Source organism: Lithobates pipiens, unplaced genomic scaffold (assembly GCF_037356315.1).
Source record: "Lithobates pipiens isolate NorthernLeopardFrog02 unplaced genomic scaffold, aLitPip1_a1.2 Scaffold_18, whole genome shotgun sequence".
NCBI lineage: Eukaryota > Metazoa > Chordata > Amphibia > Anura > Ranidae > Lithobates > Lithobates pipiens.
In genome coordinates, this window is record NW_027507758.1 from 544,038,182 (window position 1) to 544,054,918 (window position 16,737).

A 16,737-nucleotide genomic window follows, 5' to 3' on the forward strand; every position below is an offset into this window, starting at 1 on the left:
GCCGTGTGTTTTTTCAATACTTATGCAAACTTGTTTTCCTGGTTTTTCAATAAAAACGCAGTACTGTTGTGTTAATGCACTGTTGCATTATTTCCGCAATTGGTTGCGGTCTTGGGGATCACTCCTGTTGAGGCTAACCGGTTATATGGTGGTGTTTTTCCACACACTGCTGTTTTTTTGCGGGTTTAGTTTCACTAGTTCCCACTTGCCATGATGGATGAAGTTTTTTTTTTTTTTTTTTTTTTTTTTTTTTATGCCATTTTTCCCACCCCTCGTTTGGCACTGCTTGGGGACTTCCCACTTTGTACAGAGAGGAGCTGTGTCGGTCGGTGAATATAAGAGAAAATAGGATATTTTTTGTACTCGCCGTAAAATCCTTTTCTCTGTAATTTGCCGACCGACACAGCACCCACCCCTCCTTTTCTCTACGTTATATACTGCTTGTTGATGTACTGAAGCTGCTGGGGCAGCAGGGAGGTTTGTTGGCACAGGGTCCGCCCCCTGGCAGTACTGACAATTCTGTGTATTGTTACAATTTTACCTAATTCCTCCTAGTGGCAGGCTAAGAAACCCACTTTGTACAGAGAGGAGCTGTGTGAATTACAGAGAATAGGATTTTACGGTGAGTGCAAAAAATCCTGTTTTTTTTGTTCATACATTTGGGCCTAAATTGATACTGCTACGTATATGGTAAAAAATAACCCAGATAAGTTTGTGTATAGTATTTGGTCTGTGTGAAAGTTATGTCTACAAGCTATGGTGCAAATTATTGAAAATTGATCACACCTGATGCACTGAAGGCCTTTCTCAGCTCTTGAGGCCCTGAAATGTCAGGAAAGTACAAATGCCCACCAAATGAACCCTTTTTGGAAAGTAGACAGTTCAAGGTATTTAGTAAGAGGCATAGTGAGTTTTTTGAAGTTGTAATTTTTTTTTCCACAACACAATTCTTTCGAATATTAGATTTTTTTTTTTTTTTTCACTCAAAATTTTCATTAGTTATTTCTCACACACAGCATTTGCATACTTTCAATTACACCCCAAAATTCATTCAGCTACTGCTCCCGAGTATGGCGATACCACATGTGTGGGACTTTCACGACCTGGCCACATAGAGAGAGAGGTCCATCATGCAGGCCGTTCTAGGAGCATAAATTGCACATAAAATTTCTACCTACCACACTTTTGAAGACCCTGGAACACCCGGACAATGGCATTACCCTGAAAATGACTTCATTTTGGAAAGCAAACACCCCAAGGTATATTCTATGAGGCATAGTGAGGCTCTTGAACGGTTCATTTTTTTCCACCAGTCTTTGGGAAAACGTTGTTTTTTTTTTTTTTTTTATTTCTAACACCACAGCATATGTGTATCAAAAATGACACCTCAAAATATGTTCTGCTACCCCTCCTCCTGGGTATGGCAATACCACATGTGAAACTTTTACACAGCCTGGCTACCATTGAAGTAGTACCTTCAGGCGTTCTAGGAGCATAAAATTACACACATAATTTCATTTCTACCCATCACACTTTTGAAGGTCCTGGAGCACCAGGACAGTGGATTTGCCCACAAAATTTAAAGCAAACACCCCAATGTATATTCTGAGGCATGGGCTGCAAATAGGTACTTGGGTACTCTGATGGGCTGGTGACAGGAACTCTTTATTGGGGGGAGGCAATCAATGTGTTTTTATACTGTAGGCAGTAATGAGCTGTTACCGCAATCTCCTCCTCAGACATATACAGTGTGTGAGGAGGAGAGCCTGGTAACAGCTCATTACCACAGTTTGTTGACATTCTGTGACCATCTGTGATTGGACATAGCCGGTCAGGTGGTGGAGAGACTATTTTTATTGGCTCTTTACACTGATCTGTAATAGGCTGGGCTGTGTCCCGAGGGACATGCCTCATACTCGATTGCTGCACTGTGGGGGCCCGCAGGAGCCGTGAGAAGCCCAGGATGTCATATGACACCTGTTTGAAGGGACTGAGTGTTCCTGCAGACATTGTATGACCATGGCCCTGTATGGAAGTGGTTAAAGGCTTTCTACTTGTTGACTTTTGCCTTTTGAACAGACTTGCTGGCAGGATCAGCAGATCAAAATAAAAGAAAGCAAGCCTAAAAAAATACTGCAGCCATCGCTTCTAAAGCCTCGTACACACGGTATGATTGTTGGCCAACCGAGTAGGGCTGAAACAACTAATCGATTATGAAATTAATTGATTACTATTTTCATAATTGATTAATCGGCCAGTAACATAACGGGGTTAAAAAAACTAAAATGAGCCCTTTATAGTACAAAAAGAGCAAATAATCGCTACTGTAAATATTACTTTCAATGTTCTACAGTAAAAAAAATTAACCCCTTACAGTAGTGATTATCTGCTTTTTTTTCTACTATAAAGGGCTAATTTTTATTTTTATTTTTTTTTTATTTTATTTTTTTAACCCCATTATGTTACTAAACGTCTTAGGCCTGGTTCACATCTATGTGTTTGTTGGTGCTTTTTGCAGAAATGCACTACAGTTCATTTACATGGTTACCTATGGGACATGTTCATATTAACACAAAATGGTGCTTTATTGGTTCAATATACTTCAACGGAGAAGCTACAGAAAAGCATGTAATGCGTTTTGCAGCAATTTGTGTTTTTCAATCTGCCCAAAATAAAATGCAAAAATGCAAATTGCAATAAAATCACGTGCGCAAAAATAAAAACGTACAGCAGAAAGCACTGCAGAAACAGATCAAAAGCAAATTGCATAGGTGTGCACCGAGCCTTATGCTGGTCACACAGATCAATTTTCAGATGAAAATATTCAGACGAAAAATCTTTGTACATTCGCTGAATGAAAAAATTTTGTTTGAAATTTTCACTTGTTTTTAAAATGAATGTCATTTCTGAACGAAAACCACATACTGTCGTAAAATTCCTTTTGACTAGGAAGTTTTCTATTTCTAAATTTTCCCATCACTGTGGTTGAAAATGAACGTCAATTTGACCCACTCTTTTTTTTTTTTTTTTTTTTTTTTAAGGTTATTAACCGATAAATCAAAACAATAATCGGCTAACTAATCGATTATGAAAATAATCGTTAATTGCAGCCTTACAACCGAGCATCTCATTTTTATCAAAAGGGCATGTGCCAGGATCTTGTCTTGCATACTAACAGTACACAATTGTCATGCCACAAACGCGAACGTAGTGGTGTACTACAAGGAATTTTAGCTCTTGAGCGCCACCCTTTGGGCCCCTTCTAACTTCGTGTTTTGTGAGCATTGATTCCGAGCATGCGTGTTTGTACTTTCGACTTGTGTGATAGATTTGTCTACTGACCATACGAAAATCTGATGTCAAACTGTTGTCTGCCGAAAATTTACTAGCCTGTCATCCAACATTTGTTGGCGGAAAATTGGACAATTGTCAAAAGAAGTGTATTAACAGTAAGATTTTAGGGGAACAGTCTTGTCAGCAGACAGTCCCCTGCCAACAATCGAACCATGTGGACGAGGCTTTAGAATTGGCAAGCTCCAACATATTTGCTTTTTTGTTTCATACTGCTTCAAATGAGGTGTCTGCATTTTCTTTTTCTTTTGAACCCTCCCCTACCTTTTTTTTTTTTGTATTTTTATTTTTTTTCTTTATCTGGTTATCAGGCCAGCACGCTTCCTGTCTTAGTGTCTCTCTGGATTGAGGATCAATAGTGACACCTTTTGGACTGCAGCATTGTCAGTCTGGGGAGGGGTTAGTGTGAAATGCATTAGCATATGGGCTTGCAGAAATCCAGATAACACTTTTATAAGCAGTTAAATCAAACTGTTTTTTCTTTTGGGATAAAGGTTTTACATAAATAAAAGCTGACTGTTTTAAACACCCCTGTCAGTGTTAGTTTGTCTCATGTCTCTAACTGCCACTTTTGCTTGACAGCTTGTTCTTTTGAAAAATAACACTGACATGTTCACTAGGTGAAAATATAGGGGGGAAAAATGTAAATTAAACATTACATATTCCTGGTATGTGCATGCTGTACCATGTACGAAAAGTCTCATGTTCTATTTGTATTGCTTCCTTTATGTAAAATCCCTGGAGTTCCTGCCGGTCTGTCTGCTTTCCTATTAAAAACGTACCACACTAAGCAGGTGAGCACAGCGTGGTCAGTTCTCTAGCTGATGAGGAGACAGCCTGCTCTCCAATGATCAGACTTGTCCTGACTCACCCTAGATCAGTGATGGCGAACCTTGGCACCCCTGATGTTTTGGAACTACATTTCCCATGATGCTCAAGGACTCTGCAGTGTGGTTGAGCATCATGGGAAATGTAGTTCCAAAACATCTGGAGTGCCAAGGTTCGCCATCACTGCCCTAGAGCCTTTCACTGGGAAGTTCAGTGTTCTACTGTTTTTCCTTCCCCAGGTACTATGCAGCTGAGAACAAAGGGAATGTGATCACTTATTGAAAAAAAAAGGGGGGGTCGAGGTCTGTGAAACAGGTATTCGTTTTTAAATCTATATTCAAATGTTATGCATTTTCATTGCTATTTTAAATTGAATGGGTTCTTTTACAAGGTGATTGTGTTACAATTACTTTAATGCAGCCACCAACTGGTTTAAGGAGCCTAATCAACCCTCCCCACTTAAATTACAAAACGCCAATCCTGTGTTAAGAGGGGAAGTAGTTCTTTTGCAAAAGAACAAATGGGCAGGGCTGACACTATCCCCTTGCTTTTTTTATTTCAGAAAAGTCAACTGTCCACAACAGGAAATTAGGAGCAATGTGTGTGAGTTGCAGGGATGTATTGCTCATTGCCCTGATGTAGGGCAAAATATAAATTACCTTTTTTGTCTAACGTTTATTCTATTTTTTTATTTTTTTTTAGATGAAATGGACTACATGTCTTTGTGTCAAAAGCATGATTTGAAAATGGACTTCACAATCTTGAATGTCAGTTGCGCTCCTGGTGAGGTGCTGGTGAAATTTCAAGGAAGATACATATCTAGCTATGAACATGACTACCACATACTACGAACAGAGTTACAACTTGTTTCTAAAGTGAACGAGGACCTTGATATTGGAGAGTTTTGCTTGGTACAAGATAAACCTCTTGGGTTATGGCACAGAGGGAAAATTTTGGATAAAGTGAAGCAGAAGTTTGAAGTAGTCCTCATAGATCAAGGAAACACAATAAAAGTTGATTTGCAACAAATTGCTTCTGCTACTGGAGAGTTGTTTACACTCCCACCCAAAGTAGTGAATGGAATCTTCTCAAATGTACTTCCGTTGGATGAGAAGTGGTCTCCCAGAGCAATAAACTTCTTTTCCTCCTTGGTTGGAGAACAGCATAATGGACATGTCAGTACCTTCTTACCCCATCAAGTCATTCTCTTGGAAGTGCCAAAAATCATTAACAATGCCGTTGAACTACGTGTCGCTAAATATATGGATTCTGACACCTTTTGCTTGCTTGTTGAGCTCCTTCACAAATTCCCAGCAAATTCCCACGGTAAGCAAATGCCTGACTTGCTTCAGCAGAAGAAGTTAACCTCAAACATCCCTCTGAGCTTGAATGCTAATGACCTACGTTTTCAGAAGGTGATGGATCATCTAAAGCCTGCCATTTCTGTCGGAGTTATGGAAAAAATTAAAATTTCTTCAGCAATGAGTCCCGATCGCTTTTATTGTCACATTCTCTCGTGGGAAGCAGAGTTGCGTACACTGACCACTAGAATGTGCTCATACTATGAATCACTTAAAACAGAAGCAAACTCTACACTTGGAAACTATGGAATGCTTTGTGCCGCCAAGAGAAAAGATGGACTGTGGTATAGGGGCGTTATCCAGACACTTCTGACTTGTAATGATATAAAAGTCTTTTTTTTTGACGTTGGCAGCAGTGAAAATGTAGTGTCCACAGACATTCATCAGTTGAAGAAAGAGTTCCTGCTTTTGCCTATGTTGTCCATTCCATGTGCCTTATCTAGGGTAAATGTCCGCGCAGAGAGTGCAAAAAACATGCAGTTATTGTTGTTTAAGCGGGCTCTTACAGGACAAATTGTGATTGCTTACATTGATGAGTTTTGCAGTGAAGAAAAGGTTTTCAGCATATCCTTATATGAAAAGGAATATGAACTGTGTTCTGACTGTCATCTGACAAACCAGCAAGTTCCAATGTTCTCACCTAACTCTTTTACCAATATTGTGAATACGGAATATGAGGGGAGTTCAGACTCGGCTCAGCCGGAAGCTTCAGTATCCAAAGAAATGGATAGCGAAGAAGTTATTTCATACAACTGCTTACAAATGGACCCAGACTCGATCCATGTGGCATATGTTGAATACATACTGGACCCTTCAAACTTCTGGATAAGGACTGATGCATGCCAAATGGAGTTTAATACCATGATGGCAGAGATAGCAGAACAATACAATAAATGTGAACTCATGGAAATGGTGATAGACAATCCCAAACCTGGTCAACTTTGCTGTGCCCTGTATGCAAAAGATGGTCATTATTACAGGGCTGTGATCACAGAAGTGCATAACCCAGAAATTTCAGTTTATTTCATTGACTTTGGAAATACAGAGACTGTTGCTTTCTATGAAGTCAAGGTTTTGTTGCCAAAGTTTAGTACTTTGCCTGCCCTGGCAATGGGCTGCACTCTAGCATACGCATTTCCACAAGATGAAGTGTGGGTAAAAAGTGCAAATGATGCCTTTAAAGAAATTGTGAACGGGAAACCTCTTCTTTGTCATGTTCTTGCAAAACGCAAGTTCCAATACGTGGTGGAAATGCGTCTTTTTGAGAGCTCTGAAGGTTCTGATATTGTGTCTCTTTTGGTGAAAGCTGGCCATGCAGAGTTTTGGAAGGTTAATTTAAATTCCGGATCTGTCGCTCAAGCTTGTCAATTGCCAGAAAGTACAAAATGCATGGATAAAAACACGAATGGCAAAAAATCTGCTATTGTTGGGCGTATAACCAAAGGTGATATAGAGGTGTCATTACGTGAGTGTACAATGAAGACACAAACAAAAGACCAAAATCTTTCCTTTAGTGAACTATCGCATAGAACAAGTTCACATATTTCTCAAATTTCCTTCAAGCAATATATATTTAAGCCTGGGGCTGTCATGTTTGTAAAGTGTTCTCATGTGGAGTCACCAGGATGTTTTTGGTGCCAACTGTCCTGCAACCTTACTGCTCTAGATAACTTGATGGATGAAATGCAAATTTTCTATAAATCTTGCAACAGCAGATATCAAAATGGACAAATAGCTTGTATTGCAAGGTCCCCAAATACTGGCAAGTATTACAGAGCTGCTGTTGTGAACCAGGTCTCTAGAAATGAAGTCGATGTGATCTTTGTTGACTATGGGAGACTGGAGAGATTGTTGATTTCAGAGCTTAGAGAAATTAAACCCCAATTTCTTCAGTGGGAAGGTCAGGCTTTTCGCTGTTGCTTGAGTGAGGTAATATATTCTTTCAGCACTCCTCACACATGGTCTGCCAGTGCTTGTAAGGACTTTAAGAATTTCGTAGAGTCTGCCACTGACCTCAAAATTATTGTCATTACTCTGTTCAGTCATGGCTCGGATGCCCTCTATAATGCAGTAGAACTGGAATATCCCTTTTCTGCAAACCATTGGCAAGCTAGCAAAGGGCAGCTTATCTGTAAAGACACAGTTCCATCTTTTCATCTGCATACGTTTTGTTACTCCACTTTTAACCTTGAGGTGGGAACCAAAGAAAACATTTACATTACCTTCATATACAATACAGGGAAATTTTACTGCCAGCTTGCAAAAAACGAAAACACCATTGATGTGTTAATGAAGAAGGTGTCTGATTTAGGCGAGAGGCTAAAGCCCGAAACAGGAAAAAAAGTAGAGGAATTGTGTATTGTTAAATACACTGAAGATGGTTTCTTTTACAGAGCATTAGCACATGCTGTGGACTCGCACTATGCCCTAGCCTTTTTTGTAGATTTTGGGGACAGCCACATGGTAAAGAAAAATGAATTATTGCCTATACCCGAGGAAGATGCAGATGTTTTATTTGAACCTATGCAAGCTATTCCATGTTACCTGTCAGGCTTAAAAGATGCGACTTTTACCACAGAGGCCAAAGCTTGGTTTGAAGATCAGTGTGATGACAAACCTCTCAGTGCTACTGTAGTATCCATTGACAAGGAAGGACAACTGGAATTGGACTTGAGTTGCGGAACTATCTCTGTAAATCGTAAAATAAAAGAAATATTGGGGGAGCAGGTACAGCCAAAGGTGTCAAAGAATGTATCAAGTGTGGAGGGTAGCAGCATTTCCCTTCCAATTTCTGCAAAAAATCACAATCTACAAGATGTGAACAAAGGATCTGATTCTCTTGGCAAAGACAAAAAAAATAAAATTTCTGATTTGAATGGAAATACAATTGCAGGAGTAAATTTTAGTTTTTCTTTAGATAGTTTAGAGAATTCTACGTGTAAATTATTTCAAAAGGAGCCTTTACATGAAACTGTGCATGCATCAAAGTCGCCAAGTCCCCCACAATCTCAGAATTCCTGCAGTCCACCAAGCCTTAAAAAGCCTCTAAAATCAACTGATCTCCCTCAAAATGTTCCAGAAACTGGCTCCACTCATCTTGTGTATGCATCTTGCATATCCAGCCCTTCTGAGTTCTACATACAGCTAGCTGAGAATGAGAAACAGGTATTGCAACTTGAGAAAGACCTAAATGACATGTCTTTCCAACCTATTGAAGAAAAGCATCTTGAGGAAGGGGCTTTAGTTGTTGCTCAGTATCCAGATGACAAAGCTTTTTACAGAGCAGAAGTTAAAAAAAAATTGAAAGACAGTTCTTTTGAAGTGGAGTTTATTGATTATGGCAATACAGCTAAAGTGGATTTTTCTTCCATTTTCAAACTCCCTGACATATTTTTTAAAGTACCCAGGTTAAGCATTCCAGTTTCCCTAACTGGTGTTCAGAAATGTCAAAATGGTGACTGGAGTAAAAATGCGGTGGACAAGTTTTCTGAAAAAATAACAAATGAATCACTCGGTTGTGTTTTTCTTTGCAGATATGACAGTCAGTGGGAAGTCAGTATGACCTTAAAAGGGGAGTCTGTAACAGAGTTTCTTCAAAGCACAAGCGCTTTTCCAGAATCATCTTCCTTGGATAAAAAATACACTATTCCAAGATCAGACATGGCCTTGAAATACAATCAGATTGAAAAAGTGAAAAACATTTACCTGTCAAACAGTGGACTACTTTTTGTTACCTTGGCCGGGTATACAGAAGAATCCCAAATGAATGCGCAGATTTCGGCAGCTGTCGAACAGGCTGACAACCGGCTCATAGCAAAAGACATCTCTGAAGGGATGGTGTGTTTGGTGAAGTCTGAGAAAATGCAAACTTGGTTTCGTGCAACTGTTGAAAAAATCTTTTTAAGAACAACAGAGATGTCCGTGTTCTTTGTGGACCATGGTGCCCGTGAAATAATAAGTATGCACAATGCCAAATCTCTTCCTGCTGTAGCACTATTGCTGCCTCATCAGGCTATTCTATGCAAATGGGTTTGGATGGAAGACGTTGGAGTAACTTTTTTTCAATCACAAATGCAGTCTATTCTGGAAAAGGGGCTGCACATCCTGTTTCTTAAATTTTTGGAGACTGGGAGCTGCTGGGAAGTAGATCTATTGATTGAGGATGTAATGCTGTTAAAGCACTTTAATACTACATCACAACAAATTACGCAGAAAATAAGCAATACCGTGTCTAGCTTTCATTTTGAAACTGAAATTTTGCTATCTTCTATACCAAGGGGTTCACTCAGGTGTTTAGAATTGCATGCTGGAATTGTTGTTACCTTTCAAACCCCCAGTTGTTTCTGTGTCCAGCTAGATAACTCAATTTTTGCTATGAACCAATTATCCAAACTACTTAAAGAACTGACGAATGATCTCTTGCCCTTTACTGGTAATATGGTAAGGATTGGTTCTGCTTGCCTGGTTCAGTGCTTTGAAAAAAATATGTGGTGCAGAGCTGAAATAGCTAGCATCAACATGAGCTCTATTTTACTGGATCTTGTAGACTACGGAATCTACATGTGTGTTCCTTATTCGGACTACAGCAAACTCAAGGTCATTGCAAAAGAAATTGCTAGTCTGCCTGCCCTAACCTATCGATGCAAGCTTCATGGTGTTCTTCCCAAAAACAAAGACCATTGGCCTGCGGATGCAATAAGGTACTGCATGGATTTTGTTTGTGATGGTGACTTGCTCGTTTTGCCTATTAAAGTTGACACCAATGTTACAGAAGTATTTATTTATGGTGATGGAAATTTGACTGAAAAATTAATTGTCAAGGGACTGGCCACTGACGCAAGAAACAATGCATGTTTTCTGGGATCACAAGTGGAGTCCATTATATCAAACTAAGAGCCACCTCCAAGGTCTGCCATATGGTAAGAATTAAACTCATGCAAACTACTCCTCTGTCAGTAATAGTACAGTATTTAAAGCGTTCATACTTGTTGGTTCAAGAGCATGCCTTTCCATTTAAAGCAGAATCTACACTACATGTAAAGTCTCCTGTTTACCTTTGCCCCTTCATCCCTTTCTGAAAAGATTAAGACCCCGTTCACACTGCAGGCATTTTACAGCCATTTTAGTGCTAAAAATCGCACCGGAAAAAGCCTCATCTGCAATCCCAGTGTGAAAGTCCGAATGTGTTTTCACACCGGGGGCGCTGCGCTGGCAGGACGTAAAAAAAAAGTCCTGCAAGCAGCTTCTTTGCAGCACTTTAGGAGCAGTGTATACATCGCTCCTAAAAGCACTCCTGCCCATTAAACTTTTAACCCTTTATCCAGCCACTAGCGGGGGTTTAAAGCGCCTGAAAAGCCCTGCAAAAATGTCAGTAAAGCGATGCTAAAACGGCACTTTACCGCCGACGCCCGCGCAGTAGCAGTGTAAAAGGGCTCTAAATCAGCCTTTTTGCCTTGGAGGAACCATTGGCAAAATTTTGGAAATTTCATGGGACCCCTGAAATAATTTTTAGATCTGTAGTTCAAAAAAACTTGTTCAGTGATGCATTGATGGTCAGTGTTATTTAAACCATTGGGGGTAAGTGGCAGTGTTCATTAACCCCATGCTGCATTAGTGGTAAATGACAGTGTTGATTAACCCCTTCATAATGTGGCAGTGTTTTCATGCTGCATTAGTGGCAGCATGAAGGGGTTAATAAACACTGGCACTGACTACCAATGTAGCATGAAGGAGTAAATTAATATATTGGCCACTAATGCTGCCATGGTCAGTGCTAAGCCCTTACCCCCCCCCCCCCCCCGAATTTGATTGCAGTAATGTTTATCCTCAGCCTGCTGCACTCAACTACTCCTTTGGGTAATTTTAAGGCCAAGGTCACCTTTAGTGAAAGTAACAAATGTGCATTTTCTTTCTTTTGCAGGAAAGAGTGCATTTTTCCTCACAGGAGCCTGCAAAACATTGCACCCAAAATCGAAAGAGGTCTAAGAGGGCACTCGTCAGAGCCGTCACGTTTCATTGAGAACTACAAACCTATTTGCCACTGTGGAAGATGGGACTTTTTTATTCTCTTCATTCACAGATTCCTTTGAATAAATGCTGTGGCTGTGCAAGCAGAGACCTGCATAGCTGCACCCTTTTTGAAATGTGACATTGGGTGTTGGGAGATGATCCCCCGCTTGCTGATATAGTTGTGTGTGTGTGTGTGGTACCAGCTGGAACATGTTGCAAGGTGAATTTGGCCTTTTTAATTATCTTCCTTACATCCAGCCCTTCCCAATGCGGTGTCGCTTGGTCTTCCTGACCTCTGAATATCATGGCAGAGGCTGGGTCTCGCAGTCCTCTCTTGGAGATCACTCTGCCTGACAGAAGTGTTACTAATTTTAGTACCGGGTGCAGGAGCGCAGAGAGCTCCAGCACTTGGGACCCTGCTGCAACTCTACAAGATGCTCAAGGCCTGGCAAATGGCATCAGCTGCTCTGGCCCTTTCTTCTCTGGTCCCGGGCCCTGACCCTGTTGGTCGGCGACGGGCTACTGTGCATCTCGCGCTGGCTACAATAAGACAATGTCGCCTCTCTAATAGAACCGGCATGGGTTCCTCTCCAGGGGCATACCAGGCCCTTAGGTCTGGTATAGATTTTAAGGGGAACCCCCTATGCTGAAAAAACGGCTTGGAGGTCCCCCCAAAATCCATACCAGACCCTTATCTGAGCATGCAGCCTTCCCGGTCAGGAAAGGGGGTGGGGACGAGCGAGCGCCCCTCCTTCTGAACTGCACCAGGCCCCATGTTGATGAGGACAAGGGCTTCTGCCTGACAACCCTGGCCATTGGTTGTCGGTGTCTACGGGCGGGGGGCTTATTGGAATCCGGGAGCCCCTTTAAGGGGGCCCCCAGATCCTGGCCCCCCACCCTATGTGAATGAGTATGGGGGTACATCGAACCCCTACCCATTCACCTGGGGGGAAAAAGGTGTAAAAAATACCACCACAGGTTTTCAAAATAATTTATTAGGCAGCTCCGGGAGTCATCTTCCGACTTTGGGGGTCTTCTTCCGACTCCTTTGCGATCTCCGGTTCTTCTCCACGCTCTCCGGTTCTTCTGCCGTGTGCTTCGCTATCTTCTTCCAGCTCTTTTGCTAGAGGTGGACCGGTCTTCTGCGTCCTTCTTCCCCCTTCTCTTCTTCCGATGTTGACACGACGTTCTCTCCTGCTGTAATGCCGTGTGTGAGGTGCGCGGCCACTTATATAGGCATGGGGCGTGGTCACCGGGTGATGTCACACAGTGACCTCACCCCTTACAATGTCAAGTCCCATGATCACAGTAGAAGTGTCACAGGTAACACAGTTTAGCTAATTTTATTTTTTATAGCGTCGGGGCACATGCCGTATTCTACCCAATAAAGCAGGGATCCTCAAACTACGGCCCTCCAGCTGTTGCGTAACTACACATCCCATGAGGCATTGTAAAACTGACATTCATAGACATGACTAGGCATGATGGGAATTGTAGTTCCTGAACAACTGGTACAGTTGTTCACCGTTCCTATAAAACTGTGCCAGGGGCACACAGACTGACACAGTTCCTTTACTTAGACCATCAGGTTGTTAAGCCACCTTCAGGAGAGGACTAGGCAGAACATGTTAACATGTACAACAAAACCACAACTTTCTAGTTCCGCCCAAGGGGTGGTCCTTTTGGTAACAACCCCCCAGCCTGCCTCCTGCAGCCTCCGTTTTTTTTCTGCCTAGTGAAGGAGAAGGACCTAGGAACCCTGTGGGCCCATCGGTCCGTGGATTTTCTTTTCTGCAGAAGTTTAAGATTAAGATACTTTGATCTGCTATCAACAGCTGGCTGGGTGACAGGCTGGATACCCTTATCCTTGTAGTCTCCCCAGCCTGGCCAGCGAGCGTGTACAGACCAGAGCTCCACGCTGGGTCAGCCACGACATGCCCCTCGGGCTCCAGGGGCAGCCGGTGAGCGCAATGCTCCGGGGCACACATGACCGGGCTACTGGTGTCTGTGTCAGTGTGCCGGGCCAGCAGCCACCCCGTACTGATCGGAGAGTGGGTCTGTGATGGAATGTTCCCCAGCTCATCAGGACTGGGAATTAGTCTCCCTGCCTCAGGGCTGAGCAGCTGGGCATTCCCTGGGAGATCGATTCTGGGGTCCCTCACCTCCCTCTCTTCTCTCCCTGTCCCTATCTTCCCACCCCCCTCCCTGTGGGGGATGCTGCATGGGCTGCTGAGGGGTGCTTGTGGCATAGACAGGGGCTGCCTGGGGGGACTCTCATCTGGGGTGGGGGCTGCACTGGGTAGCTTTGCCCTGGATGTCTGTAGGTCTGTCCTCTGGGTGTCTTGAGGTCTGTGTCTGCTGATCGCTGTAGCGCTGTTTGCCGCTATTTCCTCTGCCTGTTTTCACTGTCCCTCATTGCATACAGTGCTCGGTACCCATTTTTGGTGTGACCAGGGTGAAGCATGGTAGGACTCCATTTTGCTGTAGTCTGGCGGCCATTTTTCCTGTGATTATGCCCTTTTATACTGGACACTGATGGGCAAGGCAAGGGCTCTCATTTTCCGCTCACAAACTACTTTTTCGTCTGCCCGGGGGTTTGGCTAAGCGTCCCCAGCCCGACAGGATGACCTCTGAAGGACAAAAGTGTCCCTGGAATTGCAAGCCTGCGAGCAAAAGTGCTACCGCATGAAGGTTTGCCCCCGCCCGCAACACGGGTGGGGAGTTGCCTTCGGGAGTTTGCAGCCCGATGGGCCTCTCTGCTTTCCGACCATTGGGTTTGCGATCTGATTTCCTCTGGCTACAAGATAATGTTTTTCTCTCTTGGCCACCAAACAGATTCTTCCCCTCCAGCATACCTGTACTCCCAGCTCGCCGGGAGGCCCTAATGGGGGCGGTAGGGAACCTGCTGAGTCGCAGTACCAGTTCCGGAACCGGAAAGGTTCCAGGGGTTCTACTCCAATCTGTTTATAGTTCCCAAAAAAGAAGGGGTATTCCAATCTTGGACCTGAAAGCCCTCAATTACTTTGTAAAAGTACAGAGGTTCAGAATGGAATCAGTTCGCTCAGTAGTTGCTGCACTCCATCAAGGGGACTCCCAGCGTCTTTGGACATCCAGGATGCGTACCTGCACATACCCATTTGCTCGGCATCAGAAGTTTCTGCGATTTGCAGTTGGGGAAGCCCACTACCAGTTTGTGGCTCTCCCTTTTGGCTTGGCATTAGCCCACCCGAGTCTTTACCAAGGTATTGGCTCCTGTTTTAGCGTTGCTGCGACAACGCGGGATCGCAATCGAAGGTTACCTAGACAATCTCCTCCTGAGAGCATCTTCCGCCTCAGAATTAGAGGAGGATGTGGCGACCACCAAGCAGATCCTGCAGGAATTTGGGTGACTTTTGAACCTAAAAAAGTCGGTGATGGTATCTAGGCTTACGGCTGGACTCCATGGAAGCAAGAGTTTTTCTCCCTTCAGACAAGCTGCAGACTCTCAGAGCCGTGGTAAAATGATGAACCGCAGGTGATCGTTGCTACGCTTCTGCATGCGAGTCCTGGGACTCATGGTGGCCTCCTTTTGAGGCAGTACCGTATGCCCAGTTTCACACCAGAGTCTTACAGAAGGAGATCTTGACAAGATGGGACAAATCTCCATTATCCCTGGATCGGCAGATGTGGATTATGCCTGGATCGGGAGATTCAAGTGAGCCAGTCAGTCAGGGACTCCATGCTCTGGTGGCTGAGGTCCCTGGCACTTCGGTCTGGGAAGTCGTTCCTACCTCTGAATTGGACCGTGATCACAAGGAACGCCAGCCTAACCGGCTGGGGTTGGAGTAATGGGAGTTCAGTCGACCCAGGGCCTGTGGTTGGAGGAGGAATCCAAGTTGCCGATCAGTGTGCTTGAGCTGCCAGTGATCAGGCTATGCCTCTCCACATGGTCGATAAGACTTCGAGGGTGTCCGATCAGGATCTAGTCAGACAATGCCACGGTGGTGCCATATGTCAATCAAGGAGGAACAAGAAGCTTGGCCACCGCACGGGAGGTCGCTCACATCCTTCAGTGGGCAGAGCGACATGTACCGGCCCTGTCGGCCATTTACATCCCGGGAGTGGAGAACTGGCAGGTGGACTACCTGTGTTGCCAGATGCTGGACCCAGAAGAATGGGCATTGCATCCGGAGGTGTTCAGACTACTGTGCCTGCGATGGGGCACTCCAGCGTGGATCTTCTTGCCTCCCGTCTCAATAGGAAAGTGTTTAGATTCGTGTCCAGGACAAGATCCTTGGGCAGTTGCAATGGTGGCTCCGTGGGGTCAGTACCAGCTGATCTATGCCTTTCCTCCGCTAAAACTGTTACGACGTCTGCTCTGCAGAGTGGAGGCCAAGGGGATTACCGTAATACTGATTGGCCCCAACGTTCCTGGTACGCATACCTAGTGCGCCTGATGGCGGATGCCCCCTGGCGACTGCCGTTACGAGCGGACCTTCTGTCTCAAGGTCCAATTCTCCATCCTGCTTTACCATCTCTGGTTTTTTTTGTTTCAATAGTTTTTTTATAGAATTTTTCAAAAGTTTGATTACAACAGAATCCGATAAAAGAACACATATCTTTTGTGTATCTCAGTATATACAAGTCAACTACAGTGTATTGAACAATGTCTAGACACATGTCGCATACTATATATAATAGAAAGCTTACAATTTCAGTTTGTCATACATCGAGATATATAGTGGTACAGAGCATATTAAGTGTGAGCCACCTTCTACCCCGAACACCCCTAATGAGAACAAACTGCCTTGGGGCGAAGGTGACTCTACTGCTGCTGACCGTAATTTCAAACGGTATATTGAAACATCTCAATACATGCTGTGTTTGTAGCGTATTGCTAACCGGTACAGTATAAGGGTCCTTTATAGAAAAGTTTGACTTGTATCTAGGAACTCGCAAAATGGTAGCTCAATGAACTACATACTTATTGAAGGGTCTCGCTTAATAGAGGAATAAGTGTGATAGGTTTCGGTACAATATAAGTTTAAGTTATATTATGAGAGGGGGAGGGAAGAGGCTCCAGAGAGATAGAGGAAAGGGGAGAGGGGCGAGAGAGGAAAAAACAAAAAGGGAAAAGGACGGGGGGGTGGGGGTACAAGTAAGGGCAATCTAAACCTGTTGTAGTTAAGCACTTATGGGTTAAGTTATC

The 16,737-nt window shown here is 43.5% G+C and overlaps 1 protein-coding gene across 3 annotated transcripts in view; it reads left to right on the top strand.

The window, feature by feature from the left end:
- Nucleotides 1–4,885: 4,885 nt before the first annotated feature.
- The window catches only part of TDRD15 (tudor domain containing 15), a 59,013-nt gene continuing 47,161 nt past the window's right edge, over nucleotides 4,886–16,737 (top strand). Inside the window, exons 1-2 of one of the 3 annotated variants that reach the window (XM_077488853.1) lie at nucleotides 4,886–10,459; nucleotides 11,461–11,569. In XM_077488853.1, the coding sequence (XP_077344979.1) occupies nucleotides 4,887–10,433 (5,547 nt within the window). In that variant the 5' untranslated portion in view covers nucleotide 4,886 and the 3' untranslated portion in view covers nucleotides 10,434–10,459; nucleotides 11,461–11,569. Of the gene's footprint in view, nucleotides 10,460–11,460; nucleotides 11,570–16,737 lie in introns of those variants that run through there. The other 2 variants (XM_077488852.1, XM_077488854.1) reach the window with 2 other exon arrangements.